The following is a 27,877-nucleotide window of genomic DNA, read 5'->3' as shown; positions in this document are numbered from 1 at the left end:
TGTGGGAAAGCGCACGTGGCCTAGTGACTACATTGGCGAGGCCCAGACTCTCTGAGAAAGGCCCACAACTTTACCCAGCTGGAGACTGGAAGCCACTCGAACTTTTCGGGGAAGTACTTGGCGATTTCAATTTTCTCCACGGGAAGAGAGCAGAAGTGGGCGATGCGCTGCCTCAAGGAGCCGGCGGTCCAGCCGCAGGCGGTGTCCCACACCAAGTCCACGTGCGGGGCGTATGCCCTCTTGCCGGGGATGCGCATCTGTGTTCTCAGCACCACGTCGTGGGGCCTGCGCCAGAAAACAGTCGAGTGTCAGACTGAGCAAAGTGAGAACACAGTAACCATGGGGGAGCGTGACGGGCGAAGCCTCCCCTCCCACTCTCCTGGTTTTTCCCAAGACCCTCTAATACTCTTCCCTACTCTGACTTCCTTCGGTGCTGATCCGGCCCCGAGCGGGGCGAAGCTCCCACGCCAGGCCGGGCCGGGCCGGGCCAGTGTGCCGAGGTTGCCAGACAGAGCTATGGAACAGGTGCCCGAAGGCTGAGCTGCTGCGGGGCAGCCAGGGAGAAGCGAGCAAAGGCTTGGCGTGGGGAAGAGGGGCCCAGGGAGACAAACGCAGAAGGATGGGAGGAGCTGGGCGTGTGGGGTGGTACGGGACATGGGGTTCCAGCTGGAAGGTGGGGAGGGGAGAAGCGGGCACAACTGCTGGGCATTTAGGGTGCTGAGACCATGTGGGATTTTAAGTGACACGTTTCTGTTGTGTGGATGCTTTCACCAAAAGAAGGGGTGACATGATGGGGGAACAACTGGGGGCAGTGGCACAGGGAGGGTGCAGGTGTGGTGAGGCTGGGGGTGGGACTCTGGGGGCTGGTCAAGGACAGGGAGCCACCAGGGAGGGGGTCCAAGCAAGTGCACGGCCTGGTCTGCAAAGGGACATGTACCACTTACAACAGATGTGACCAAGGGTCAGTGTCACTGAGAAAGCACTCACAAACCACTTTTTCATATGACCCCGTTATAAAATCACACAAAATATATGAATTCACACTCGCAAAATGCAAATGGCTTATAATTACAAGCCTTTGAGAAATACCCAGTCTTACCAGCAATCAACGAACTGAAGCAAATGAGAGAAGACAACCATTTCTCATTTATCAGTTTAGCAAACATTCAAACCAACACTGAATACTTGCAACTGAGGGCAAAGTAAAGTAATACTACTCATAGACACTGCCCGTGGGAACAGCAATTGGTGTAACTCACCCGGAAAGGACCCTAACTTTTAAGAAGTGTAAAATATCCATACCATCTGATCCAGAAATCCCCCTCCAGGGAACTACTCCTGGTCATATGGTTTGTATTAAGAATGTACTGTTACGGGCGCCTGGGTGGCTCAGTCGGTTAAGCTTCTGACTTTGCTCAGGTCGTGATCTCACAGTTCGTGAGTTTGAGCCCCGCGTTGGGCTCTGTGCTGACAGCTCGGAGCCTGCTTCGGATTCTGTGTCTCCCTCTCTCTCTGCCCCTCCCACTCAAAAATAACCGTTGAAAAAAATGGTAAATTAAAAAAAAAAAGGATGCACTTTTATAAACGCAGAGGGGTTAAATGAAAGTCCTGTCGATGGAGGGCTCCTGGTTACTACACAGCAGGACGAACAGCAGGAATGGTGTTCCCATCACATCAGGTAGAAACAACCTATTTTATGATACTGATAGAAGGTCTTATAAAATATTTTATATTTTTTAATTTATTTGAGAGAGAGTGAGCGGGGGAGGGGCAGAGAGAGAATCCTGAGCAGGCTCCACACTGTCAGCACAGAGCCCCACATGGGGCTCGAACTCACAAACTGTGAGATCGTGACCTGAGCCGAAACCAAGAGTTGGACACTTAACCGACTAGCCACCCAGGTGCCCCTAAAAGACTTTCTTGTAATGAGAATCAAGAAATAGGAAGGTTGATTACAGACCCCTTAGGGGTGTTTCTTTATCCAATAATTAGTGACCACGACGCACCTGTCAGTAACTTGTGTTACTGCGGCAAGAGCAGTGACCAAAACACAAAGGATGTGTTCTCACAAGGCTTACATCCCAGCAGTGGGAGACCAGTAACACACAATTCAGTACGTGTATGTCAGGCACTGTGAAGACGAAAAAGTAGGGTGGGGGGGGGCAGTGACAGGTGCTGTGCTAAGTCAGTCTGACAACACACTATCTCAGTGCACTGGTGAGAGCTGGGAATGAGCAGCTTCTTACACTTTGAGATCATTACGGAGTCAGTATGCATTTGTGACTCACTGTTTTCATGGAAAACTGAGTTCTAAATTCCAGACACCAGGCATACAGACATATTTGCAGAACACAATCTGGTTTAAGCTGCCATGCTACTCAAGCAGTGGGAAAAAACCCTTCACTACTGATCACATTGTTAAGTTTTTCAGGAAACTACCCACCTGACGAGACATGTACATGGAATAGGATGGCTTACCCCAAGTTTTCTTCCTTCTGAAGGGGCTCTAGACAGATCTCCGTTTTCCTTCCCAGTTTATACTCCCTGATAAATGAAACAAAATACTATTGAGTGACATTTAAGTTTTTAGATTTTTGGGGGGAAAATTCTAAGTTTTCTCTTGAGCAAAAGAATATACTAAATAAGAACACTCAATATTTGGGAGGCAACTATGAACAAATGGATGCCAACAAACTGGACAGGCTGGAAAAAAATGGGTAAGTCTTGGAACATACTAGACTTAGTATGCACTAAATAGAAAATCTGAACAGACCAACTACTAGCAAGGGAACTGAACCAGAAAAGTCCAGGACCAGATGGTTTTACTGGTGTGTGTGTGTGTGTGTGTGTGTGTGTTTTTAAATTTTTTAATGTTTATTTTTGAGAGAGAGAGTGCGTGCAAGCATGAGTTGGGAAGGAGCAGAGAGAGGGAGGGAGACACAGTAGGCTCCACACTGTCAGCACAGAGCCCACCGCAGGGCTCAAACCCACGAACTGCAACATCATGACCTGAGCCGAAGTAGGATGCTTAACCGACTGAGCCACACAAGCGCCCCACACTGGTTAATTCTAATAAACATTTCAAGAATTAATACCAATCCTCTTCAAGCTCTTTCAAAAAACAGAATAGGGAACACTTGTAAATTTCTATTATGAGGCCAGCCTTACCCTGATACAAAACCTGACTTAGCAAACCAAATTCAACAGTACATTAAAAGAATCCTACACCATGATCAAGGAGAATTTATTGCAGGGATGTAAGAGTGATTCAATATCTGCAAATCAATCAATGTGATACAGTAACAAAACTAAGGGTATATATCTAATCATCTCAATAGAGGAAGAAAGAGCATTTGACCAAAATTCTACATCCTTTCCTGATAAATATTCTCAACACAATGAGTAGAGACAAAACACAACTTGACATAATTAAGGCCATATATGACAAGCTCACAGCTAACATGCTGAGTGGTAAAGTCTGCAAGCCTTTCCTCTACCGTCAGGAGTAAGAAGACGCCCGCTCTCGCTGCCCTCGTTCAGCACAGTCCTGGAAGTCCTTCCGAGAGCAATGAAACACGGAGTAGAAAAGGCATTCAAATCAAAAAGAAATAAGTAAAACTGTCTCCAGTTACAGAAGACATATTATATATAGGAAACCCTAAACACCAAAGAACTATTAAATGAATTCGGTAAAGTCTCAGGATACAAAATCAGTATACAAAAATCATTTAATGTTTTACACACTAACACTGAACTATCAGGAAGACAAATTAAGAAAACAGTCCCATTTACCAGCATTGAAAAGAATAAAATACGCAGGAAGAGATTTTAACCCAGGAGGCAAAAGATTGATATGTTGAAGACACTGATGACAGAAACTCTCTGAAGAAACAAATAAGTGGAAAAGAAATTCCACGTTTGTGAATTGGAAGAATATTGTTAAAATGTCCACATTACCCAGAGATATCTATAGACTCGATGCAATCTCTATCAATTTCAATGGCATTTTTCACCGAAACAGAAAACCAATTCTAAAATTTGTACGGAACCACAAAAGATCCCAAAGAGCCAAAGCAATCTTGAGAACAAAGCTGGAGACATCACCCTTCCTGATTTCAAACTACAGTAACCAAAACAATATGGTTTTGCCATAAAAACAGACACAAAGACCAATGGAGAAGAACAGAGACCTCAGCAATGAACCCATGCACGTACGGCCCATGAGTTTACAACAAAGGAGCCAAGACTCCGCACTGGGGAGAGGAGAGTCTCTTCAACAGACGGTGTTGGGAAAACCAGCCAGCCACGTGCAAAAGAACGGAACCGATCGCTCTCTTACGCTGCGCACAAAAATCAGCTCAAAAACTCTTCCTTGGAAGCCGAGCGGCTTCGCTCGCTTTCTGCCGCCACCTCGAGGGGAAAAGCAGGTCGTGGGGGCAAGATGCGGGCCGCTGTCTGCTCTGTGCCACGGACAGCTACCGGCACAGCTGGAGCCTCGCGTGCCCCCGCGGCTGGGCGCAGCGCGGCGACATCGGCCCTGTCCTGTTACACCGAGGGCGGTGTGGTCCTGTGCCCAAGTGACTATGGCCGGTGATCTGGGAACAGCAGAGCCTGCAGCGCTTAAGGACAGTCGATTCCTGCACGCAAACTGGGCCCGAGGCGATGCATATCATCTCAGTGTCTTCCGTGGTCCCAGGAGATCGGTTTCACTGCATCAGTGGCAGTTTATTTTGTGGACGTGATAGACCCACAACTCTCATCGGTGGCCATTTACGTTCACTTCAGTGCCATCCACTACTGCCAGACCCGGGATGCTGGAAGGTCAGAGTAACGCCAGATGCGTTCCGACTGCGTTCGTCACAGTGGACCCCGCGTTGTCTTCAGTAGACAGTCGCTTTGGTAGCCCCAGTGCCAGCTCCACGCCACCGCACCTCCGTCAGACCTGACTGCCCTTCCTACATTACCGGTATATTAAAATGACTGAATACGAACATTAAGCACCCCACGAACCTGGGCTGATGGAGAGACTGTAGAGAAAATGAAAAAAAGATCCACGGGGGGCACATCTTGGGTGGGGGGAGCATGGGAGGAGGGAAATGCCTCATGAAGCTAATTAAGAGAATTAAGAGGAGAATTCAAATCTGCTTTCTACTCTCATTAACAATTAGCAGGGCACTGGCCAGAGTCTGTACCCTGTGTTTTACCTTAACAACATTCTACTTACTCTTTGTATATTTAAGCGTTGTAAGGAAATGTGTTTCAATCAAAACTGAACATGAGATAAAGGAAAGAGATGTGGCGTTTGCAACACTCTATCTATCGCAAACGCTTTTGTTGTGTCTCTGTAAAATACAGCGTATGTATGCATGTAAGTGTTCTCGTCCTGATGTTGCTACTTCCATGACAAGAAAAAAAAAGAATGAAAAAAAAAAAGAAAAAAAATTGGAAGAAAGAAATCAGGCTCATAGCAGCTACTGTGTAGAAATTTCCCCCTACTTCTAATTTGCTGAAACAAGAAAAAAAAATCTTTTATTTGTGATATTTTCAGAGACAAGTGCTCTAATATGGTGTATTTAAATAATACAAACTTAAAAAAAAAGCAACTCAAAATGGATTAAAGACTTGAATGAAAGGCCACAAACCACAAAACTCCTAGAAGAAAACACAGGAGGTAGGCTCCCTGACATTGGCCTTGGCGATGACTTTTTTGGATTTGGTACTGATACCAAAAGGAAAAGCCAAGAAAAGCAAAAATAAGTGGGACTGACTGCATCAAATTAAAAAGCTTTTGCACAGCAAAGGAAACCATCAGTCAATGAAAAAGCCACCTATGAAATGGGTGAAAATACCTGCAAATCATCTATGTGATAAAGGGTTAAGAAAGAACCCAGAAAGCTCAAAAGCAAGAAACCTCTGAAACAGTCCAGTAAAAAAATGGGCAGAGGAACCGAATAGACACTTTCCTGAAGAAGATCTACAGGTGGCCAAAAGGCACGTGAAAAGGTGAACATCACTCCTCATCAAGGAAATGCAAATTGCAACCACCCTGAGATGCCACCTCCCACCAGCATCAGGAAGACGAGATAAGTGCTGGCGAGGGTGTGGAGAAAAGGGAGCCCTGTGCACTGTTGGTGGGAATGTAAATTGGTGAAGCCAGTCTTCTGGAGGTTCCTCAAAAAATTAAAAGAATTGCCAATATGACCTAGCACTTCTGGGTATGCACGGAAATGAAAACAAAATCTCCAACAGGTACTATTCACAGCAGCATTATTCACAACAGCCAGGATTTGGAGACACCTAAGTGTCCATCACAGACAATGACGTGGTGTCTATACGTGTAAGCGACAGACTATCATTCGGCCACGAGAAAGGAGGACAGCCTATCGTCTGTGACAACATGGATGGACCTTGAGGCCATTATGCGAGTATCGTGGAGTGAGTGAGACAGAGAAAGATAAATCCTGTGCGATCTCACAAATATGTGGAATCTGAAAAGGCCGGACTCCTAGGAACAGAGAGTACGTGACGGTTTCTAGGGCTGCAGGAAAAGAGGAGATGCTGATCACAGAGTCCAAACGTCCGGGAGGAAGACAAGTGAGTTCTGAGGCTCTAACGTACAGCCCAGCTCTTCCCGTTCACCGTGCTGTATCCCATATTTGAAAGTTGCTAGGAGAGCAGATCTTGAATGTTCTTACCATGAAAAAGAAATGGTAATTATGTGATGCGATGCAGGTGTTTGCTAACGCTATGGTGGCAATCATTCTAAATTTACACAGTGCTAACATGTCAATTATATCTCAATAAAGCTTGAAAAAAACCTCAAAATTCTGTTCACGGTAGCTGAAGCACAGTAAAAACACACAAAGCTACATTTATGCTTAATGTGGCAAACTAAAGGCCCAGAGTTTCTGCTTCAAAGCGTCTACCTGACAACAGGCTACCTGCCTTCTCCCCCGGCCTCTCACCACCTGGTACCACAGCGGTGGAGGAAACGGAAGACAGAGTATCGAGGGGGAACCTACTTGAGTTGCTGCAGGTTGGTCCGTAAAAGCCTGCCAGGGCGCTTACTTTCCAAGGTCCAGGCTCTAAGGAAGGCTGGGGACGGGATGACGAAATCAGAGGAGGACAAGGTCATGGCCTAGAAAAGAAACAAGACGTTTCTCCAATGGTGTGAAAAAGCACTCCCGCAACATGTATTGTTTTGGACGAAACTGAAGCCCTACACAATGTCATCTGAGGGAAAGAGTATCTCGCATAATGATAAAATCTATCAAAAAAAAAAAAAATCTCAGGGATATCGCTTGAATGAAATCAGTCCAGTTACTGTTGTATTCCTCTCTAGGAAAACCAGCTTGTGGGATAAGTGAATTTTCTATTGAGCCATAAGCTCCTTCTAAATCATGTTTTAGAAAATGAAACTTAGAAATTAATTTCTATGAGTATAACTCACAAGAGCTCCAATGAAAGCAAGGAGTTCATCATCCGCTTTCTTTACTGTTAACGTAGTTCTTCAGAGTTTCCTCAGTCAGTGAAAGAACTTGAATTTGAAATGTTTCGGAATCTTTGGATGCAACTGGTAGGCCTCAACTTCTGCACTAATTTTGCAGGGGCTGAGAACTATTTATAGATTTAGGTTGTAGTATATAAAATGGCCAGTATTGGGGCGCCTGGGTGGCTCCGTCGGTTGAGCGCTGACTTTCGCTCAGGTCACAATCTCGCGGTCCGTGAGTTCGAGCCCCGCATCGGGCCCCTGTGCTGACAGCCAGAGCCCAGAGCCTGTTTCAGATTCTGTGTCTCCCTCTCTCTGACCCTCCCCCATTCATGCTCTGTCTCTCTCTGTCTCAAAAATAAATAAACGTTAAAAAAAAAATAAAAAATAAAATGGCCAGTATTCATTTTTTATCTAAAAACAGCAATTTTGGATCTCTCAATCCAATATAAGACAAAAAAGTCTCCCCTCCTGTCCCTCATGGGAATAAGACCATTTGCTGCTTCTGAGGAAGGTTATTTCATATGCCGAGGACACAACAGGAAAGTCAAGATCAGCCACTGATACTCAATTGGACACCCCAATTTTTTTTTTTAAGAGAAAGGGATGCCCAGTAACAGTAAGATGCTTCTTAAGCATTTTGTGTTGTTTTCAATCCAGCCTTTCCATTTGGACCGAATGCCCTTTCTCTACTAATGTTAATACAGAAGAAAATGATACAGTATCCAGTTTGACCCCCTACCGTAAAGCTGATGTCTGGACCTGGGAGACGGATAACACGTCTTTCAACGGACAACATTTAACACATGGATCACGATGATACAAAAACAATGTAAATAAAGGGGTAAAGTGAATGCTTTACAGATGTTTCAATAAATCATGTTTCCTTACAGACATCAAAATGAACATAAGCTGCAAGTCACTGAGGACAAATTGAAATGAAAGCACACAGCATGCCTGTCAGAGTGGGGGGAAATGAAAGGCACAAGGCCAGTGGCAGAAACAAACACCAGGGGCCGTCTGAGCCATATGCGTGAGTCGCCTGTTGGGTACTTACCACTGAACATGGCATATAACACATGCCATATCAGAACAGACTGTAAGTGAGGCAAAAGGAAATAGAAGAAGATATTAATATCTCACTGGAAGAAGCCACGCCACCACTAACGTGCGCCACGGGAGCAAGTCTGACCTGGGACTTCAGCTCCAGCAAGGTGGCCTCTTCTGAGATCTCGAGGTCCCCCACGTGGCGGAGGGAAGCCTCTGCATACAGGTCACCTGGAGCGCCTACGAGGGACAGAGCTGGAGGTTAGAGAGGAGCTTTGCCGTGTGTTCGCTTCCTGTTTCTGAAATATACGCCATGTTTTGATATTACAAACAGGGTTAGTATAGCTCCATTAGAGAAACTACGAATCCGAGTTCCTCAAATTGGGTCCCTGGGGACTTGGGAAGGGAGGAGGCCATGCCTGGTACACTGGCAGGGAGGGAGGATGCTGTGGGCACAATGCCACGGTTCTCTCACTGCAGTGGGTTTGAGGAGTCTCACACTTGTGATGTCCACCTAGAATATTCTTCTCCACATTTTCTCCTTCCTCAGAGAGAACTTTACTGGTAGGATCCTCAGCCCTTACTATTTTACCTTCTTGTTTCTCTCGTAACACTTACCCCAACATGTTTTGTCTGTTTTCTTGTGTGTATGGCTTTCCTACTCTGTCTCCCCAAGACAATGGTCATTTTCCACAGAGGGCAGGCATTCTCCATCTATCCTGTCGGTCTTTCCAGTGTCTGGGATTGGTGGACGCCACATAGTAAATGGCCAGTAAATGTCTACTGACTAAAATTTCCTTGACAGTAAGAAGGACTTTCTACATTTGTTTTAAAAAGGCAAAACCAAAATGTTCTCTTATCTAAAACTCTAGACATAAAAATTGGTAACTAAATTTAAAACTCATTTTTGCTTTGTTGATTGCTGGGCACAGTGCTGATACACAGTAAGATATCAGATTAAGTAAATGAAGTAAAAAAGCTCTTTGTGAGTGGTTCTTCTGTCTTAAGTACACCACGAGCTGATGCCACCAGAAGATACTTTTAGGAAACTCTCAGGAACGAAAACATATTTCCCATATATTGTGATATAGAAGGACTATCAAAAAATGAACTATTTTGGGGGCGCCTGGGTGGTTGAGCATCCGACCGGCTCAGATCATGATGTCACGGTTCCGGAGCTCGAGCCCGGAGTTGGGTGCTGTGCTGACAGCTCGCACTCTGGAGCCTGCTTCAGATTCTGGCCCCCCCCCCCCCCCCTCCCCCCCCCCCCCCCTTTTCCATCTCTCTCAAAAAAAAAAATTCAAAAAAAAAAAAACTTTTTTCTTTACTTTCATGGAGAAAGACACTGCTTTTTAAGTTTGTATCCAATTCTCTATGTAATTAATATTCTACCACCAAAGCATTTTTAGAATTAGTGCGTATGTAATATAACCCAAACAAACAAAAAAACTTAATGCCAATTTCAGAGGTAATTCAACATGAAGTATTTTATTGCTCGTTACGTATAATCCTGACTTCAGAGTAAGGAGACAACAATGTGACTCATCTGTGTTCATTTCAGTACTGAGGCTTTAAAAGGTAAAAAGAAATATTAAGTGTGTAATACCTCAAGGCACTAGAACAGCTAAATAATGAAGTAAAACACAACAAAAGGAAAAAAATATGTAAAGAGTTGGTCCTACCATAAATATATTCTTTATTTAGCTACAAGGAAAATTAACTTGTGTTTTCTCTGTAATGAAGTGAAAATCTTTTTACGACACATTCCAGCTCTCTGCTAGTGACTTCTTGCTCATCACGATGTGCGCGCTCAATTCTGTCCGTGGAGAACAACTTAGAGTAAAACAGCGTTCGCACTCGGGCTTCTCAGAAGTCAGAGGTGAGGGGCGGGGACCTGGCGGGGGAGGCAGGAAGGAGGGAGCCGGCAGGTGTGGTCTCTGCCGTGGGGGCCTCGGAGGAGCCCCTGTGGGGACTAAAGACTCAGTGTCCCAATCTGCTACAATAAATGGGCTAAATTCATGAGGATCTTGTGGGGTGAAAACATCTGATACACTGATTAATAAGGATAATAAGAGCCGGCACTTTATAGGGGTGACAAAGCACTGTAGGAAAATAGGACAGTGTTATCGTGGCATGAGTTATGGAATAAACAGGTTTCGATTTTCAGCCTTACGCTGAAGACACATACTTCCTTTGTCACTTTACTTTTCTTTAGGACACACTGGCTGCCACTGTTCTGTTCTCACCTTGGGTGGAAGTAGCTGTCCAGACCCCACCTGGAGAAGGGGTACCGTCCACCTGGTCCTGATGACTCTTCCAATGACCGGAGGGACCCCCAGGCTGGTACCACCAGATGGGCACCTTCAGGAAACCCTGAAGAATGGAGCATTTCTAACTTCTGTGACGTACATGCATGGAGTGAATTTCTACTTCCACAGAGAGAAATATCTTGATAACAGAAAACGTTCCTGAATGTATTACTTTTCTTTTTAGATTACTAACTGCCATACGCTACATCTGTTTATTGTTTTTACAATCAAAAGTTTAAGATCGGGGCTCCTGGGTGGCTCAGTTGGTTAAGCACCCGACTCTTGATTTAGGCTCAGGTCGTGATCTTGTGGTTTGTGAGATCGGGCCCTGCGTCAGGCTCTGTGCCATCAGTGCAGAGCCTGCTTGGAATTCTCTCTCTTCCTTGCCCCTCTCCTGCTCTCTCCCAAAAAAAAAAAAAAAAAGTTTAAAGTCATAAAAAAATTAGTCTTTGGGATGGATGACTGGGACCCAGTGTTCTTTGCTTAGAAGTATCTTAGTAGATACACTTACTTGTAGTATCTTACCACAATAAATGACAAGTATAAACAAGATAACAAAATATTTAACAGAATAAACTGTACAAATATTTTCAGGCATTGTAAGAGCTCCACTAGTACAATGCACCTGTTAGAAGCAGTTTTCACTCATTAAAATTCCTAAAGGAACTTTATAAAGAAGGAAGAACCTACTGCTCTAAGTTGGATTCCTATATACAAACTACAGGAAATAAAGCTGATATATTAGCCCACGTACACAAAGCCACAGATGCAAACTGTTTACGGTGGCAAAAACCAAACCGGTTACATTATGGTAGGCCATAACCTTTGACAAAGTGATTTCAGTTCTAGGAACTTATCCTGTAGATACATGCGTGCAAATGGCACATATGCGATATTTTTTGCAGTGTTATTTGTATCAACAAGAGACTGGAAACCACCTAAATCCTTGAAAAGAGACTGGTTGGATAAACCACGGTACCTCCACACAATGGACTATATTACATAGCCATCAAACAATGAAATAGCTGTATGTATACTAACGTAACATATATATGGAGATAAAATATTCATGAAGAAAGGGAGGTACAGAAAAAGAATTGCATATGATCTTTTGGGTAAAGAAAAACATGCATGTACACAAACATGTATGTATGTATGTGCTACGTATGTACACATACACACGTGTGTGCATATGTGTGCATTAAACAGTATATACTTCTGGAAGGATACAGTGGAAACTGGTTGCCTACAGAGGGGGGGCACTGAGCAGCTGGAGGGCAGGAGGGATGCTTACTTTTCCTGGCCCCGCTTTTTATACACTTTAAATTTTGTATTATGAATATTACCCATTAAAAAGTTCACTTTACAGGTCATGGAATAAAACAGAATTCTAAGAAGTGATGCAGAAGAATAAGGTGTGTGCTGATATGAGATCCTCAAGATACAGTAAGTGAATAAAAACAAAAACCAAGTGTAAAACAATGCAAAGAATACGACCCCCTTCATGTAAACGTTAGAAGGGAACACACATATCCTTCTGTACCATTCTGCATACAAACAGGCATCAGTTTTTTCTTGGAAGGATATGCAAGGGAAAGTAAATTCATTCTCTCTCTGGGGAGAAAAATATGGGAAAACCTTTTTCATTTTATGGCCTTCCATGGTATTTGAATTTTCTAATCATAACCAAATGGTTATCTCAGTGCTGGAATCTGGGATCATTTTTTTTTAACTTTTGCCTTTACATGTGTCCACATTAAATAACCAAATAAATAATGGTCTTAAAAAGCGGTAATACGGGGGCACCTGGGTGGCTCAGTCAGTTGAGCATCTGACTTTGGCTCAGGTCACGATCTCACGGTTTGTGAGTTCAAGGCCCACCTGGGGCTCGCTGCTGTCAGTGCAGAGCGCGCCTCAGATTCTCTGTCCTCCTCTCTCTGCCCCTCCGCTTGCACTAACATTAAAAAAAAAAAGTGGTAACATGCAGTGTTTATTTAAGAGCTCTCAGATGTGGCTGATTAGGGATGTCAATGTGGTGCAGCTTTCTGGGAAAGCAACGTGGCAAGATACAGACAGTGTCTGGTCTGTAAAAGTTCATACCTTCTGACTTGCTGATTTTGACTCTGGAACAATTTTAAGGAGGATTTGTATTTAAGTATTAACAAATTTAAAACGGGAATATATATGAATTAAACCATGGTAAGGCATACACTGACTATGATGATTATTTTTGGATTTTGTAGTCAGGTTAAAAAATGAAATATGAGAAGTAGGAAATAACATCGTATACAAACTGGTTTTATAAGAGGGAAACCTATAAAGATGTAGAATCTGGCAGCTGTCTGATCAGAGAACTTACCCCAAATCTCATCATTCTCTTCGTGATGGGTCGCATTTCCCCACAATGAGAATATACCATCTTTGTAATCTGAAAGCAGTAACTGTGATTTATAAAATGTCAATTCAGAAGCGAAATCTTACCGGAAGAGGAAGTTTCCCTTCAATTAAAAGCAAGGTATCTCCAGAACATATCGTGAGTTCTTTCAGGGATGCGTCCTGGGGAAAGAAATTCCTTTATCAGTTCTGACAGCAACAAACAGAGATTAGGTTCTTTTCTTTGCACCAGATGCCTCTACTACCCATTCAAGAAAGAAAGAAACAGTAAGGCAGCTATGGGGGAAGACAGGAAATAAACGGAGGCTGTAAAACAGCACATCATTACATATTAAATTATCGGGTATGAACCGTAGTATCATAAAAGATTAGGGGAGGAGGAAGTGGACAGAATGAGAAAGGATGAGAGCCTGAGCTACACAGGATGAAATTCTAGTTAAGCCTAAAGGATGGGTTTGATTTGGAAAAAGCTGGAGGAAACGAGAGAAGGGATTCTCCTGAGAAGAAAAGGGTTACGGTAGAGGTTATGTCAAGAATCCAAGAAGAGCTGAGAGATGGGCCGACTAGAGTGTCAGTTGGAGAGGGAACTGATCGGAGGGCGGGGGGGGGGGGGGGGGGGCGGTGTCACAGGTGGAAGGGCTGTGAACTAGAAATAAAGGAGTTTTTAGGTGCTTTGAAAAAAGGCACTCAAGTTTTCTGAGAAGGGTGTTTAAAGACCAGTCTGGCTGCCACAGAACGACATACTGAAGTGGGGAACACCTGACTTGGGGAAGCCGGTTGGTGTAATTTAGGTAAGAGGCCAAAAAAGAAGAAAAAAACTTGGCTCAGGCAGCCAGTGGTGGGAAGAATCAGGAAGGAGTGGAGGAGTTGAGAGGTCTCCGGAGGCCAAGACCAAATACGAAGGAGGCAGGTAAGCAGGGGAGGCGCCACTGTGGGCTGAAGACACCAGGCTGGGAAACAGCAGGTCTGGGAGGAGGAGCCAGTCATGAGGACACGGAGATGGCTTTTAGACGAACCGATACCGATGTGGGAATTAACAGAGAAGAAAATGCAGAGACCACATGACCAGATACGCTCTCTGACATCCGAACCGTGTGTCCCCAAGATTCTCTGAGGTCCACTTCTTACTCTGGGCAGTCAGATTCCTGGCCAAGACTCAAAGGGGCCTCTCTGTGCAGACTCGCTCAGCCCTGCACAGCGAAGAGTATTCCAGTGGGAGGGCCCCAGTCCACCTGCTTGAGTCAACCTTCTGATGATGTTCAATGCCACCACCTGTTACTGAACAGAGAGCACGCAGAGGCAGACTGCGGGAAGAGTGGCTGGTCACAAATGCCTAAGCTTTCTCACAGAGCTTCATCTTGGGGCTCCTTAGAGCCATGGTTTGATGCTACCTGAATCAGCAAGAAGACGGTTGACCAGTTTCCAACTAGCCTGTGATAACACTGTTTCTAAGGCTACCAGAAGAGTCTGGATGGATCCTGAGATGCAGTTTTGATCAAAGCCTAAGTGACCGGCTGGGAAGATGAATTCTGCCATCGTTAACGTTCAGAAACGGAGATTAAAATATTCAGGTTTCCAAATTCAGAGTGTAGCTTCACATTCTTTCACCGGCTCACATGTTTTCTGTTCTCTGAAGTTCTCTGTCTCTCAATGGGGAACTATTATTTCTAGGGACATACTCTCTGAAGTCAAAAGAGGACTAACACAGCTGTTAGAAACATTCCCACGGGGCTGAGATTTTCCCTCTGTCTCAAAAGCCCACAGTAAAGAAGTAAAAGTAGACCCAGGTACAGATTTTTGTGTCCTAAAAAAAAGATTAAAGTTTTCTCTCGAATGTATTCATGAGGGGGGTAGCTGTCCTGCATGAAACACAAAATAAACAATCATTTTAAAGAACAAAATGTGTAGAAATAGTCTTACTTCTTCACATAAAGGCTCTCCCGCTTCATAGCACCAATCCATTTTCCGTAAATGCCATGTGTCTCCTGTGAAGGAATCAAAATCAGTATGAAAAAAAATGATGAGTATATTTTAAGAGTTTGTCAATGATGTCCCTTTTGGATAAATGAATATCAAATGAGATTTGGTCTAATAACTACTAACTTTTAAAGTAAATGATCTCTTCCAGCCATGATTGCTCTCCATCCCACTAAGATCTGCATACTTGTGAACAGAAATAACGCTTGCTGTGATCACACAATATTTACATTATACCTGTATTATTTACATGTCCACACCCATCACACACAAGTACACATATATGTACACGTATACCCAAGTACAGAATCTCTTCTAAAATCATTATGAAGTTGTTTTATTTCATGGTCTTGGTTGAAAGTATATGCTCGTATCTCTTAGCAACTGATAACATGCACAAACTATTCCCATCCAGTTATCAGTTAATCTAACAAAAAAAGTGATTTTGAAATAGCATTTTAATGGAGTTGTTGTAAACAAACACTTAAAAATGTAAAATATTCTTTAATTAGATTACTGGCTCTCGATATGCTTCCTATATTGAGATGAAATGGGAAATTCTTTGAGGAGGAGAGGGAAGCTGAATAGAGCAAGAGCCGGAAATCCTGGTCATGAAAAAACAAACAAACGCACCAGCCATGTCTTGTGAAGAGTGAGCCACGCCACCCACCCAGAGAAGCTGCAGCCAAAGGAGGAAACCTGGATCTCCTACTTCACCTGCACAGGCCACAGATTTGAGTCCTTACAATACTGTTCTTTGCAGACCCTCTCCTGCCATTAGTTCTAGTTTTAAATACAGTAAGAATTACAGCAATATTTAACTTGATCTAAGTGTGTTTTAAAAACAAGCAGACACCACCAGGAAGCTGAAAGTGAACACCAATACTTCCAAGCATAACCCGGAAGGAAGAACTCAGGTTCTGTGGGCAGAGAGGCCCAGCTACTTGCCATGTGACTCTGAGTAAACCCTGCAGCCAGTCTCAGCCTCTGTCTGTCACCTGTGAGACGGGAACGGGCACTGTTCCCGCACCGGAGTGTAAGCTCCGAGGACAGGGCCCCTTGTGCAGGCCCGTCCGCTTCCCTCCCGGCTACCGGAACCACAGGTCACCCTCCGGTGAAGTCTGAGGACCACAAATGCTCTAAGAGCTGCGTGATGCCCCTGTGAGCTGGCTCGCGTGATTCCACCCAGGTACCTACTTCAAAGATTTATTTTCTTCATTTGTATTACATTCCCTAGTCTCTAGCACAAAAATCCTGGCATGAAGCACAATGCGCTGAAATTCTGAATCCATGACATTAAAAAGAAAAAAAAAAACCCATCAGTGAACAGCCTGGGTAATTCTGGAGGGCATAAATCCTAACTTCGTCTCTGTGCCAGTGTCTGCTAACCCACAGCCAGACTTCTTCGAGCTTGCAAATATGAACCAGTAGACTTCACTATGTACACACAGAGGTGTCAAGTGTAACAGACCTGGCCCAAAAATGTCTGAAAAGCTTTCATTAGGCTTACAGATAATTTATTCTAAGGATATAGATAAGACTGCATCATCGTGGTCCGTAACTCACCTGGTAGGCCAGACTTCTCCAGCATGAGCTTTAAACACTGTTTAAAAAAAACACACACACACACACAGACACACATAGAAAAACCATGTTCATTAGTTTTCTGTTTTTGAGTTACAGTACTGTGAGAGATACCCCTTTTGGACCCTGCGCCTATTTGTATTACATTTAATAATTCCCGAAGAGATCAGGATGTACATAGCCACGGAGAGGATTTAAGCAAGCTCTGCTTCCTAAGAGCTGGAGCAAACCCAGGAGGGAAAAACAAGTTCCTGGTGTTTGCATCTGAGACTTAGATGCACCCAGGTCTAGAGTGTGACCTTCTTCTGCTTGTGAGGACCAACACCACGGTTTTGACTGGATAGGATTAGACTGATTTCACAGATACACACTGAACTGAATCTTACAAAGAGAGATTAGTCTTCATGTAGCACTCAAGAAATACCACTGGTCACCTATAAACTCACAGAGAAAGATCTGTGCAGGTGGCGACCCCACAGCACAACACAATAAGCGAGATGTGATTAACACGAGTTTAAATAATAATAAAAAATAGAAACTCCCAACTTCCTGACGGAAAAAAAATTCTCAAATTAACTGAGAACAAAAGAGTAGATAAAACGTGATTTATACTACACCAGAGTGGAAGGAAGAATAAGGAATAAAAAAAAGAGCAAAGGATCAAAATATCCATTAACAGGGGAACATTTAAATAAGCTGTAAGAGGTCTTAAAACAGCTAAAAGGATACAGGAGATTTATATGCACTGGTCTTAAAAGATCTTTAAAATATCTGAAGTGAAAATTCTAGTATAATACATGCAGCGTGATCCCATTTATGATGTAAAAGAAACCATGCGAAGAAGCCCAGCCCCTCGTCTGTACATACACACACACACACACCTCCCCATGTTGGTCCGTGCATGTCCAAAGTCTGGAAGGACACACATTCACGGCTGTGGTCAGATCACACCTTCCCAAGACAATGGTGACTTCTGAGGGACTAGCACAGGCTGGTGACCAAGGAGGATCTTTAGCACTGCCCAACCCACCCCCAGGGAGTCCCCAAGTAGTTGTAGGACTAAAAATAACAAAGACTGTTTAGAAAAGGAGAACAATGAGAACACATCACATTAACACACAGGGAATGGGGCGAAGCTGCAAAGCAAACTGCGGTCTTCACAACAGGCATTATTTAAGAAACACAAACAGGGATGCCTGGGGGCTCGGAATCTTGATTTCAGCTCAGGTCACGATCCCACGACCCCGCACCCTGAGCGTGCGGCTTGCCTGCTAGTCTCTCTCCCTCTCTCTCTGCCTCTCCCCAACCCATGTGTGCTGTGTGCACACACAAAAAAAAAAAAAAAAAAAAAAAACCAAAACAAAACAAAAAACCACCAAACAAACAAAAACACAAACAGCTAGACATCCACCTTAGCTGTGTTCTAAGGAGGGGAATGGCCGATGTAAAGGCCGTGTTGGGGAACAGCATGGAGGCCAATGTGGCTGAGCAGAGCGAACACTCAGGGCCTCTGGCCGTGGCTCTGAATGAGACAGGGAAGCACAGAAGGGCTTTGAGTACAGTAAAGGGATCACTCAACTCCTCTGTAGGAACAGACCCTGGGAAATGCAAGGCTGGAAAGACAAAGATCCATCAGGAAGCGGTTGGAATAATCCAGATGAGAGCTGACCAAGGTGTGGCAGTGGAAGGAATGAGATGTAGCCAGATCCTAGATAAATTTTGATGGTAGAACCAAAAAGACTTCCTCAAGACCCGGATGTGAAATAAAGAAAAGAATCAAGGACGACTCCAAGGTGTTTTGGCGCAAACAAGTAGAAAAATGGAGTCGCTACCATCAACCGACAGAAGCTGGAAGGGTGAGTGAGGCCCGGAGACAGGTGAGAGGACAGGTGTACAGAGCAGGGGTGTGGTGATCTGGGATGACGATCAGACAAGCAGGCAGCAGCTGGATACCCAAGCATGGAGCTCTGGGGCGAGGTCCAGTCTAGGAACTGAGCGCTGGGGTGCTGACGAGGGGGAAAAAGAGCATAAAGCAAACTGTGAAGGGGTAGGCCTGTGAGGCGAAGGAAATTCTGACGAGTTGTGGTCTCTTGAGGCAAGTGACCAAAGTGTTTCAAGGAACAGAGTCACTGGGGCGCCTGGGGGGCTCAGTCAGTTAAGTGTCCGACTCTTGATTTCAGCTCAGGTCACGGTCTCAAGGTTTGTGAAATCGAGCCCCACACCGGGCTCTATGCTGAGCATAGAGCCTACTTGGGAATCTCTCTCTGTCCTTCCCCTGCTCGTGCTCTCAGAATAAACAAACGTTAAAGAAAAAACAGGAACAGAGAGGCATCAATCGTGTCAAACGCCATGGAGAGTAGGAAGATGACAAGTGAGAACCGCTCCCCGGGCACAGCAACACAGAGGGTAGGAGTCTGCCTGCAGCAGGTTCAAGAGAGCGGAAAGATACGCACATCACATCGCTACTTTGGAAAGTTCTGTGGTTTCTTTTCTTTGAAGTTAAAAAGAACCAAAAAGCTACACGGCAAATGAAAAACCGAGAGAATATTTACAGCAGGTAACAAAAGGTAACAAATAAAAAATGTTCTGCCAGGGTCAATTTCAAACACGTGCAGGGGTGGTAAACACGAACCGCCTACACCCGGCCCCCGATCTCCATGCCTGCCCTGGCCTGGCTGGTGTGTCCATATTCCCCTCAGGTTCTTTGAAGCGAGAATATCAGCCATCGTATCATTTATTAATATTCTGTACTCATCTCTAAAAGATGAACATTCTTTAAAAAAAAACGTGAACCGAGAACAATTATGACATCTGAAAAACTTAGGAATTCACATTCCCCCGTTTTTTCCTTTTTTTTTTAGTAATAAGCTCTATGCCCAACGTGGGGCAAGAGCTCATGACCCTGAGACCAGGAGTCGCGTGCTCCACCGACAGCCAGCAGAGGCGTCCCTACATTCCCTGAGTTTCTCTTAAACCGTGACTAAGTTTTAGTGGTTTGCCCTTGCTCCCCCTAAGTCTCCCGAGTCCCTTTTAACCTCATCCTGCCACCGATGTCATGAAGAGGAGTTTTCCACCTTGGGACTGTGCAGATGGTAGCCCTGTGGTGCGGGAACACATCCCTCTGTCCCCTTATTCCTTATACACTGCTCCTCAGACCTAAAAGCTCAGGTCCGCTATTTTTTTCTGGTTGTTGTTGTTGTTGTTTTTTCCCAGAAGAGCATGGGTATCAATTTGGAACTTCTATAATGTCTAGGTTGTTAGCGGTCTTTCAGGATCATTGTTTAGATCCATTAATTCTCTAGGAGTTAAAAAAAACTGTGACAGTCTAAAATTCTTTCTTCATTTTATTAGCTGAGATAGGTCTATAAAAAAACCTTCTCATTACCTATTTGGTTACCCTGCAGTATCGTCTCCAAAAGAAAAAGGGGAAGAATGCTCGATCCCTTTCCTTATGGCTCACTTGTGTCCACTCTGTGTAACCAATGAAGACGGTCTTTTTAGGATCATTCTCAACTCATGAATTTTATGTATGTGGTATGTGTACTCATCAGCTTTACGATTATTCCTACAAAAGCTCCAACGGTCTTATCTGTGACTAGCAACAGCCTCTTCCAAGGTGGCCCTGGAACTTCTCTGCTGCTCCCAGCAGTCTTTGCTAGTTTACTGCTTCTGTGAGCACAAGACGTTCCAGGCTCACCAGACATGTTCCTGACCTAGATACAGAACCAATGGCTACTTCCAGAAGCCCTAATTCCTTCTAGTAGGAAATGGTATTTAGTAATCGCAATCTGGGCGCTGGGGCTCACTCCCGCCTGGCCAGTCACTGTGTCTAAGCTGTTCTAGGGGACTGAGCTAGAAAAAAAAATTTAAAAAACACCAAGATCATTCTGTCTCTTCTGATCCAAATTCAGGAGTGTGGGCTCTATGCAACTACACCAATGTTATATGTGTTTCCATTTTCCAACACCGAAAGTCCTAGCTCTTAGTGACGCTAACACAATTCTTCGTTTGCTTTACCCTATACACACACACATTCATGAAGTGTGCGTGTCATTATGTATGAATATAACCTAAAAACACCAGTAGGAAATATGCCAAAATGTTAACATTAGTGAGATAAAGGATAATGAGGTTTTAATTTTTTTTTTAATCCATTTCTACATAGCCCAGATATTTTATTTTTATTTTTTTATTTTTTTTTTAAAAATTTTTTTTTTTCAACGTTTTTTATTTTTGGGACAGAGAGAGACAGAGCATGAACGGGGGAGGGGCAGAGAGAGAGGGAGACACAGAATCAGAAACAGGCTCCAGGCTCCGAGCCATCAGCCCAGAGCCTGACGCGGGGCTCGAACTCACGGACTGCGAGATCGTGACCTGGCTGAAGTCGGACGCTTAACCGACTGCGCCACCCAGGCGCCCCTATTTTTATTTTTTTAAATTTACATCCAAGTTAGTTAGCATATAGTGCAACAATGATTTTAGGAGTAGATTTCTTAATGCCCTTTACCCATTTAGACCATCCCCCCTCCCACACCCCCTCCAGTAACCCTCTGTTGGTTCTCCATATTTAAGAGTCTCTTATGTTTTGTCCTCCTCCCTGTTTTTATATTATTTTTGCTTCCCTTCCCTTATGTTCACCTGTTTTGTATCTCAAAGTCCTCCCAGATTTCTGTAATAAACAAGTATTATTGGTAATCAAAAAAGAAAAAAAATAATCTTATTTTAAAACTTTGGGTTGGCTCACCAATTTCCGAGTTCCCCAAATTACTCTTTTAATGAATGCACAGAATTCTTTAAAATATATTATGTGAATCCTAACCTCAAAACCCAAACATGGGTTCCCACAGCTCCCTAGACCAAATGCCCACAGACCTTTCCCCACGCCAAAAATAGTAAAATTACTTACATCTCTCGCAGACATTGTTTCTTCTATGATGATCTCCATCTCTGTACCAGGCTGAACATCACTCCCCACAGTGAAAAACAGGAACAGCTAAGATCAATGAATGCAATTTAATCTAAATTTTAAAATTTTATACATGTATTATTTTCTTCCAGAAAAGACAAGCCAATGGCCCATGGAATTTTAATAAAAAACTCATACTGTATACAAATAAAGATGCAATTTAAACAATAATCTCAACCACCTAGAAACGTAAGATGCTTCACACCAATGTTTTTACTCCTGTAGGTACTATTATGTCAATGTTTGTCTGTCACAGGTATTATTTATTTCACTATGATCTTCACTTCTTTCTCAGTCACTCCTCAAAAGGATTTGCTACACACTGTAAGCATTAGCTGGGTTTTTTCTCTGTCATTTGGTTGTGATCTTGTTTTCTGTCCAGGGAATCTGATCTGTCAGTTCATTTCCTTTCAGACTCAATCTTACTTGTCACATTCCCCTGCCACAAGCTTGTCATGCACTCCGACGTGCTAAAGTTCAGGGGAGGAACGAATTAAAGAGGAGGGAGCTGGGCACTAATGAAGTGGCTCCAGGAACCACAGGGATCCTGACAGGAGTCTAGCTTCCCTGGATACAGTCTTAACAGTAAGGACACTGACTTTTGGATGGTAATAAAAGTTTATTAAAAAAGGTAGGGCTTCTCGCAAAGGTCGACCTAATATCTTACACAGAAAATGAATACTGATTAAAAAGAGAACTGCTATGAGACCATTAGACTCCTGCAGAGAGTAATTCGGGGCAAGATCAATACGCTGTTTTCATTCAATCTAAGAAGCCGTGGCGGTTACTCATTCCTTTCTGTACCTCTAAGAAAAACAGTGTCAGAAGCAATCACAGATGCTACAGATCTTAAGATGGATCCTAATCTCACGGATGTCAAAATGTGGGGGGAAAAGGGTGCATTTTAGATTCAAGTAGGTGGCCACTCAACTTTAGAGGCCCCCCTTAACACAAAATTTTCACAGGAAAAGAACTTTATGAATATACTCTGACAGGATATTCTTGATTTAAACACGAAGAACCATATGGATGTATGCCTAACATAAAAGGTACCATTTAAGAAAGAAACTTCTATGAAAAACAATTACTGCTGCAGTAGTTAAGGTAAGAATTATGAAATTAAGAACTTCTGGGAATGCCTGGGTGGCTCAGTCAGTTAAGTGTCCGACTTCGGCTCACGTCATGATCTCGTGGTTCTTGGGTTCGAGCCCCGCGTCGGGCCCTGTGCTGACAGTTTAGAGACTGGAGCCTGCTTCAGATTCTGTATCTGCCTCTCTGCCCCTCCCTTGCACACGCTCTCTCTCTCTCTCTCAAAAACAAATAAACTTTAAAAAAAGAAAAAGAAGTTCTGACTCTGGGAAGGCTGATTCTGTACCTGGGAGGGAGTTGGTGCTTTCCCAGGACACAGTCCCAATGAACTGCCCATCTTCAGTTCCGCTTCCTTCACGGTGTAGCTGTCTGGCACTACAAAGAATGTGGATAACATGATGAGTGTTATGAATTCCTACCTCTCTGGGCAAAATAACATACTGAAATCAGTATTTCTTTGAAAATCAACAGTGTCAAGAAAGAAAAAAAATGAGGTGCACTCCATGCAAAAAGATTACCTATATGATAGTTACGTTTGATTTTCAATTTCCACACTCTAGAGTTATCTGTACGACAATGCTAAGAAGTAAGAGGCAGCTATCTGTGAGCCACTGTTTACACGGATTAAAAGCGAGATATTCCCCACCGATTCATGAGTGATGGACCAGCCTCTTCCACATTTAAAGCTGCTGTAGTGACCGCCATTGATTATTTAAGTCGAATGACAAGATGCATTAGGCGAGAGCAAAAACTATTTCAACTGCTCTCACGATAAAATGAGCAACACAAATAAAACACTTTGACAATAAAACTAGAAAGATAGGACTCGATCAAAACAACAGCCTAAAATGAGGATCAGCTTATCAGAAAGGCAGGCGTTTTCCTTTAGACGACAGAAGTGTCTGAATTTTTTTCTGTAACACGTGAAGATGGCACTGGGACCATAAAATGTCCTAAAAATTAGTTTCCAAAAGGTAAATTTAAGGATGTTAAGCACTGGAAGCCATTACCGGAAGTTAAGTGTTAAGAAGGACCGGTGGCACGAGTGTGCGTAGGTTCTGAAGGCTCCCGCGATTTACCTGGACAGAGAAGCTTCTCGTTTCTACCAATAGGTCTCAAACAGCTGTTCTCAGCTAAAAATAAGAAGAAGCTGGTTAGTGCACCAAACCAAACTAAGGAGAGATGCTCTACTGTGTTAATTAGCAGAAAGCTACAATGAGCTACAAGACAAAACCCAAGTACAGACAGCGTTCACTTCGCGGGAGTGAGCACCGAGGGAGTGCAGGTCAAGGTGAAACTGCGCAAAGCCAGCCTAGTAGCCATGAGGGCCACTGCAGACGTCCTGTGACCTTTCAGCACTGTTGTTAAAAAAAACATTTAAAGGGGTGCCTGGGTGGCTCGGTCGGTTAAGCGTCCGACTTCGGCTCAGGTCACGATCTCACTGTCCGTGAGTTCGAGCCCTGCGTCGGGCTCTGTGCTGACTGCTCAGAACCTGGAGCCTGTTTCAGATTCTGTGTCTCCCTCTCTCTGACCCTCCCCTGTTCATGCTCTATCTCTCCCTGTCTCAAAAATAAATGAAACGTTAAAAAAATTAAAACAAAAAACATTTAAATCTCTGTTGGTTATGAGTGTATAGTGAAATTAAATAGTAAAACTAGTATTTAAAACACTAGAGACCCTGAGAATACTTTTTTTTTTTTTTTTTTTTTTTTTTTTTTGTAAAAAACATAGCAAGACGAGTTTACACAGGGCTCTCTTCTTGTCGGAGAGCTTACAATCCGGAGGGGGCATCTGGTCTATCCCCTGGCAAACGTTCATAATCTAAGTTGGGTCTGCTTCCAAAATTTCCTACGTTGTGCTCAACCTCATGAAGTCCTCCAGGAGCTCCTTTTTTTTTTTTTTTTAAGTTTTTTATCTATTGATTTTGAGAGAGAGAGCCTGGGTGAGGGAGGGGCAGAGAAAGAGGAGACGGTGAGAATCCCATGGCACTGGCAGTGCAGAGCCCGATGCGGGACTTGAACTCACAAACCGTGGGATCGTGATGTGAGCCAAAGTCAAGAGTTGGCCGGTTAAACAACTGAGGTGCCCCTCCAGGAGCTCCTTTAACGTGAGGTTCTCTGCCAGCACCACGTCCTCTGGAATGTCGCCATCCTTTCTGTCACAACCACTTTCTTCACATTCATTCACGTCCTCTGGCTGCACATCTGGTCTCTAGAGCTGCGCAGTGCCATCGTGCCCACGGTTAGCTACTGCTATCCCTCTGTGTACCTTCTTGGCTGCACCCTCATTTTGTGGAGCGATCGGTTAGCCATTACTGCAGAAAGCGCACAGGTCGCCACAGAAGGGGGGACAGATCGCACGCTGTGCTGCGGTGAGATAAATCCCTGATCGTGAGGCACGTCTGCTGTTTAAGCAGTGATCTGTGCAATGAAGGGCGAGTAGCAAAGTTTGTAGTTCATGCAATTACTCAGTTAATGTCCAGTGTAGCTGGCATTTGAACCATGTTGCCGGGTGGCTGATGTTACGTAATGAGCCACGGTAACTGACATTCGTGCCCACTGCCTACGTGTAAAATACATTAAGTGACTTTTATGCTTATTAAACGGATTAGGCCCCTACTTTTGTGGGGGTGAGGATTCCTGCTTTGTGGGGAGGAGCCCACCAGGTTTTGAGTCCAGACAGAATTCTTAAATGGCCAGATATGAGTAAGGGGCTGGGAGGATAAGAACAGCAGGGGCCTTCCCAGCTCACACTTTGCCAGACCACAGCAAATCTCTGAAATTCTGGAGTTCTCCATGTTACGCGGTGGTAATATGAAGCTAGCAAACAATTCTAACACAAGTTTCTTGACAACTGAAACACTTTACGGAGAGTTCTTCAACTTAAAAACATGCATTTTAAATACCATCTCCTTAAAATAGTCCCATTTGATTCCACGAGCCGCATCGCCTATGTGCCAGACCCGCTCTAGAAGCGGACGGTGCGGCGGGAAGCGGAACAGCTATGGAGCCTGTGCTCAGAGGCTCGGCTGCTGGGGAAAGGGGTGCAGGTAGGGCCCCAGCGCTACAAGGGAGGTACGGGGTATTAGGACAAAACAGACAGCAGTGCAGACCGCGTGTTCCGGGACGACGGGAAGTAACGTTTCTGCTGGGGCAACTGAGTGAAGTGAGTGAAGAGGAGGGAAGGGGACAGAGCTGAGGGAGGAGACAGCCCTGAGAAGTTGGGTGAGGTGCGGCACAGCTGGCGCACTGGAAACCCAGAAAGCCAGCACGGGGAGTGTGTTGTGAATAAGCAGAGGAGGGGACCAGAAAGAAGTCGGAGGCCGCGGTCAGAGGTGGCCAGGTCTTGGAGGAGAGGGCGGAGAAGGAGGCTCCAGAGAGCTGGGCGCAGAGTGATACGATCGGATTTGCATCCATTTAAGAAGATCACTTGCTCAATGGAGAGCGGCTTGGAGGGGAGCAAGAGTGAAGGAAGGGAGGCCGGTTTCACGGAAGAGGGTGAAGTATTCATTTTAATAAACCAAATGCTTTCAATTTGAGGTGCAGGTTCCAATAAAACACATCCAGTTTACGTGTACAAAGAGTGCGATTTAAACAGTGAGCAACCACCTGCAAACGGAGCTAGATTAGCCACATCCCTCAAACCCCTCATGTTACCTTGCAGTCAACCTCCACCCCCAATCCGATTTTCCACCCCTGTAACTACAGCTTAGGTTTTCTTTTTTGAAAACTTCATGTAAATGGAAGCGTAAGAATACGAACTCTTCCGTGCCTAGTTTCTGCTCTGCACTCCGAGAGTCTACATGTTCCGCAGGTGGTGGTTGTCTGCGGCTCTTACTGATGAACGGCATCCCTCTAGAAAGCTACACCGTAGTGAGCTCACCCATTCACTGGCGCGTGGGCTTCTGGACTGTATCCTGCTTTCGTTACGAACACTGTATAGTGTTTGTAAGGATAAGTTTGAGTTCTCTTGGGTAAGCACCTAGGACGGATAAGTGAACGTTCAAATTCATACTAAGCGGACTCTCTACCAAAGTGGCTACCGCTTTTACACCCCCACCAGCACCAAGCGGGGGCTGCACAAGCCCCACATCTTCGCCAACACCGGGTTTGCCAGTGACCGTAACCATCCCGCTGGGTGTGCGGTGCTGTGTTGTCACGGTTGCAGTCTGATGGCTGATGACACCGAGCATCCTTCCCCGGGCTTCCCGGTCATCCACAGAGAGACGTGCTTTTGTAAAGCGTCCTCCCAATGTGGGGTTGGGCTGTCTTCTGATTACGGTACAAGCACATTTTATGTGACCTGGATGCAAGTCTACTGTCAAATGTGTGTTACACAAATTGTTTTCCTCGCAGTTTGTGGCCTGTCTTTTCAAATGTCTTTTAAATACAGAGGTTTTAAATTTTAATATTGCCAATTTGTTAGTTTTTTCTTTTATGGTTTGTGCCTGTTGAGTCCTGATTTAAAAAAAATCTTTTCCTTATGATAAAGTAACAAAGATTTTCTCATAAGTTCTCTCCTAGAAATTGTATATAAATGGTTTCAACATTTATGTCTATGATCCATTTAGAATTAGTATTTTACATGATATAAGGCAAAGCTAGAGTATCCAGCACCTTACCTTGAAAATATACTCGTTTTCCCCAGGGAAACACTTTTGCTCTTTTGTTAAAAGTCAACGGATTACGGGTGCCTGGGTGGCTCAGTCAGTTAAGCATGCAACTTTGGCTCAGGTCATGATCTCGTGGTTCCTGAGTTCAAGACCCACGTCAGGCTCTGTGCTGACAGCTCAGGGCCCGGAGCCTGCTTCCGATTCTGTGTCTCCCTCTCTCTCTGCCATCCCCCCTCATGCTCTCTCTCTTGCTCTCAAAAATAAATAAACATTAAAAAAAAAGTTAACGGACTATACATATTTGTACCTATTTCTGGATTCTCATTGTGGTCCCAATACAAATATTTTAAGTTCAAAACCACATACAGTCTCTATTCCACATTCTTCTTAAAAGAGTCCTTTAAAAGTAT

The 27,877-nt window shown here is 44.2% G+C and overlaps 1 protein-coding gene and 1 long non-coding RNA gene across 9 annotated transcripts in view; one reads left to right on the top strand and one right to left on the bottom strand.

Moving 5' to 3' along the window:
• USP40 (ubiquitin specific peptidase 40) overlaps window positions 1–27,877 on the bottom strand; it is an 88,171-nt gene that overhangs the window by 7,245 nt on the left and 53,049 nt on the right. For all 8 annotated transcript variants that reach the window (XM_049614643.1, XM_049614644.1, XM_049614642.1 and 5 more), the window contains 11 exons: window positions 23,935–23,988; window positions 23,142–23,230; window positions 21,707–21,793; window positions 16,783–16,819; window positions 15,160–15,224; window positions 13,327–13,401; window positions 10,783–10,909; window positions 8,682–8,776; window positions 7,023–7,138; window positions 2,479–2,544; window positions 75–285 (listed from right to left, as the gene is read on the bottom strand). In XM_049614643.1, the coding sequence (XP_049470600.1) occupies window positions 75–285; window positions 2,479–2,544; window positions 7,023–7,138; window positions 8,682–8,776; window positions 10,783–10,909; window positions 13,327–13,401; window positions 15,160–15,224; window positions 16,783–16,819; window positions 21,707–21,793; window positions 23,142–23,230; window positions 23,935–23,988 (1,022 nt within the window). The remainder of the gene's footprint in view (window positions 1–74; window positions 286–2,478; window positions 2,545–7,022; window positions 7,139–8,681; window positions 8,777–10,782; window positions 10,910–13,326; window positions 13,402–15,159; window positions 15,225–16,782; window positions 16,820–21,706; window positions 21,794–23,141; window positions 23,231–23,934; window positions 23,989–27,877) is intronic.
• On the top strand, window positions 2,542–10,838 carry LOC125911054 (uncharacterized). The gene is made up of 3 exons (XR_007454240.1): window positions 2,542–2,717; window positions 10,307–10,415; window positions 10,752–10,838. It is a non-coding gene; the product is annotated as an uncharacterized LOC125911054 (long non-coding RNA).

Source organism: Panthera uncia (genome assembly GCF_023721935.1).
Source record: "Panthera uncia isolate 11264 chromosome C1 unlocalized genomic scaffold, Puncia_PCG_1.0 HiC_scaffold_3, whole genome shotgun sequence".
NCBI classification, from domain to species: domain Eukaryota; kingdom Metazoa; phylum Chordata; class Mammalia; order Carnivora; family Felidae; genus Panthera; species Panthera uncia.
The sequence above is the reverse complement of the archived record's forward strand: the minus strand, read 5'-3'. Positions and strand labels throughout refer to the sequence as shown.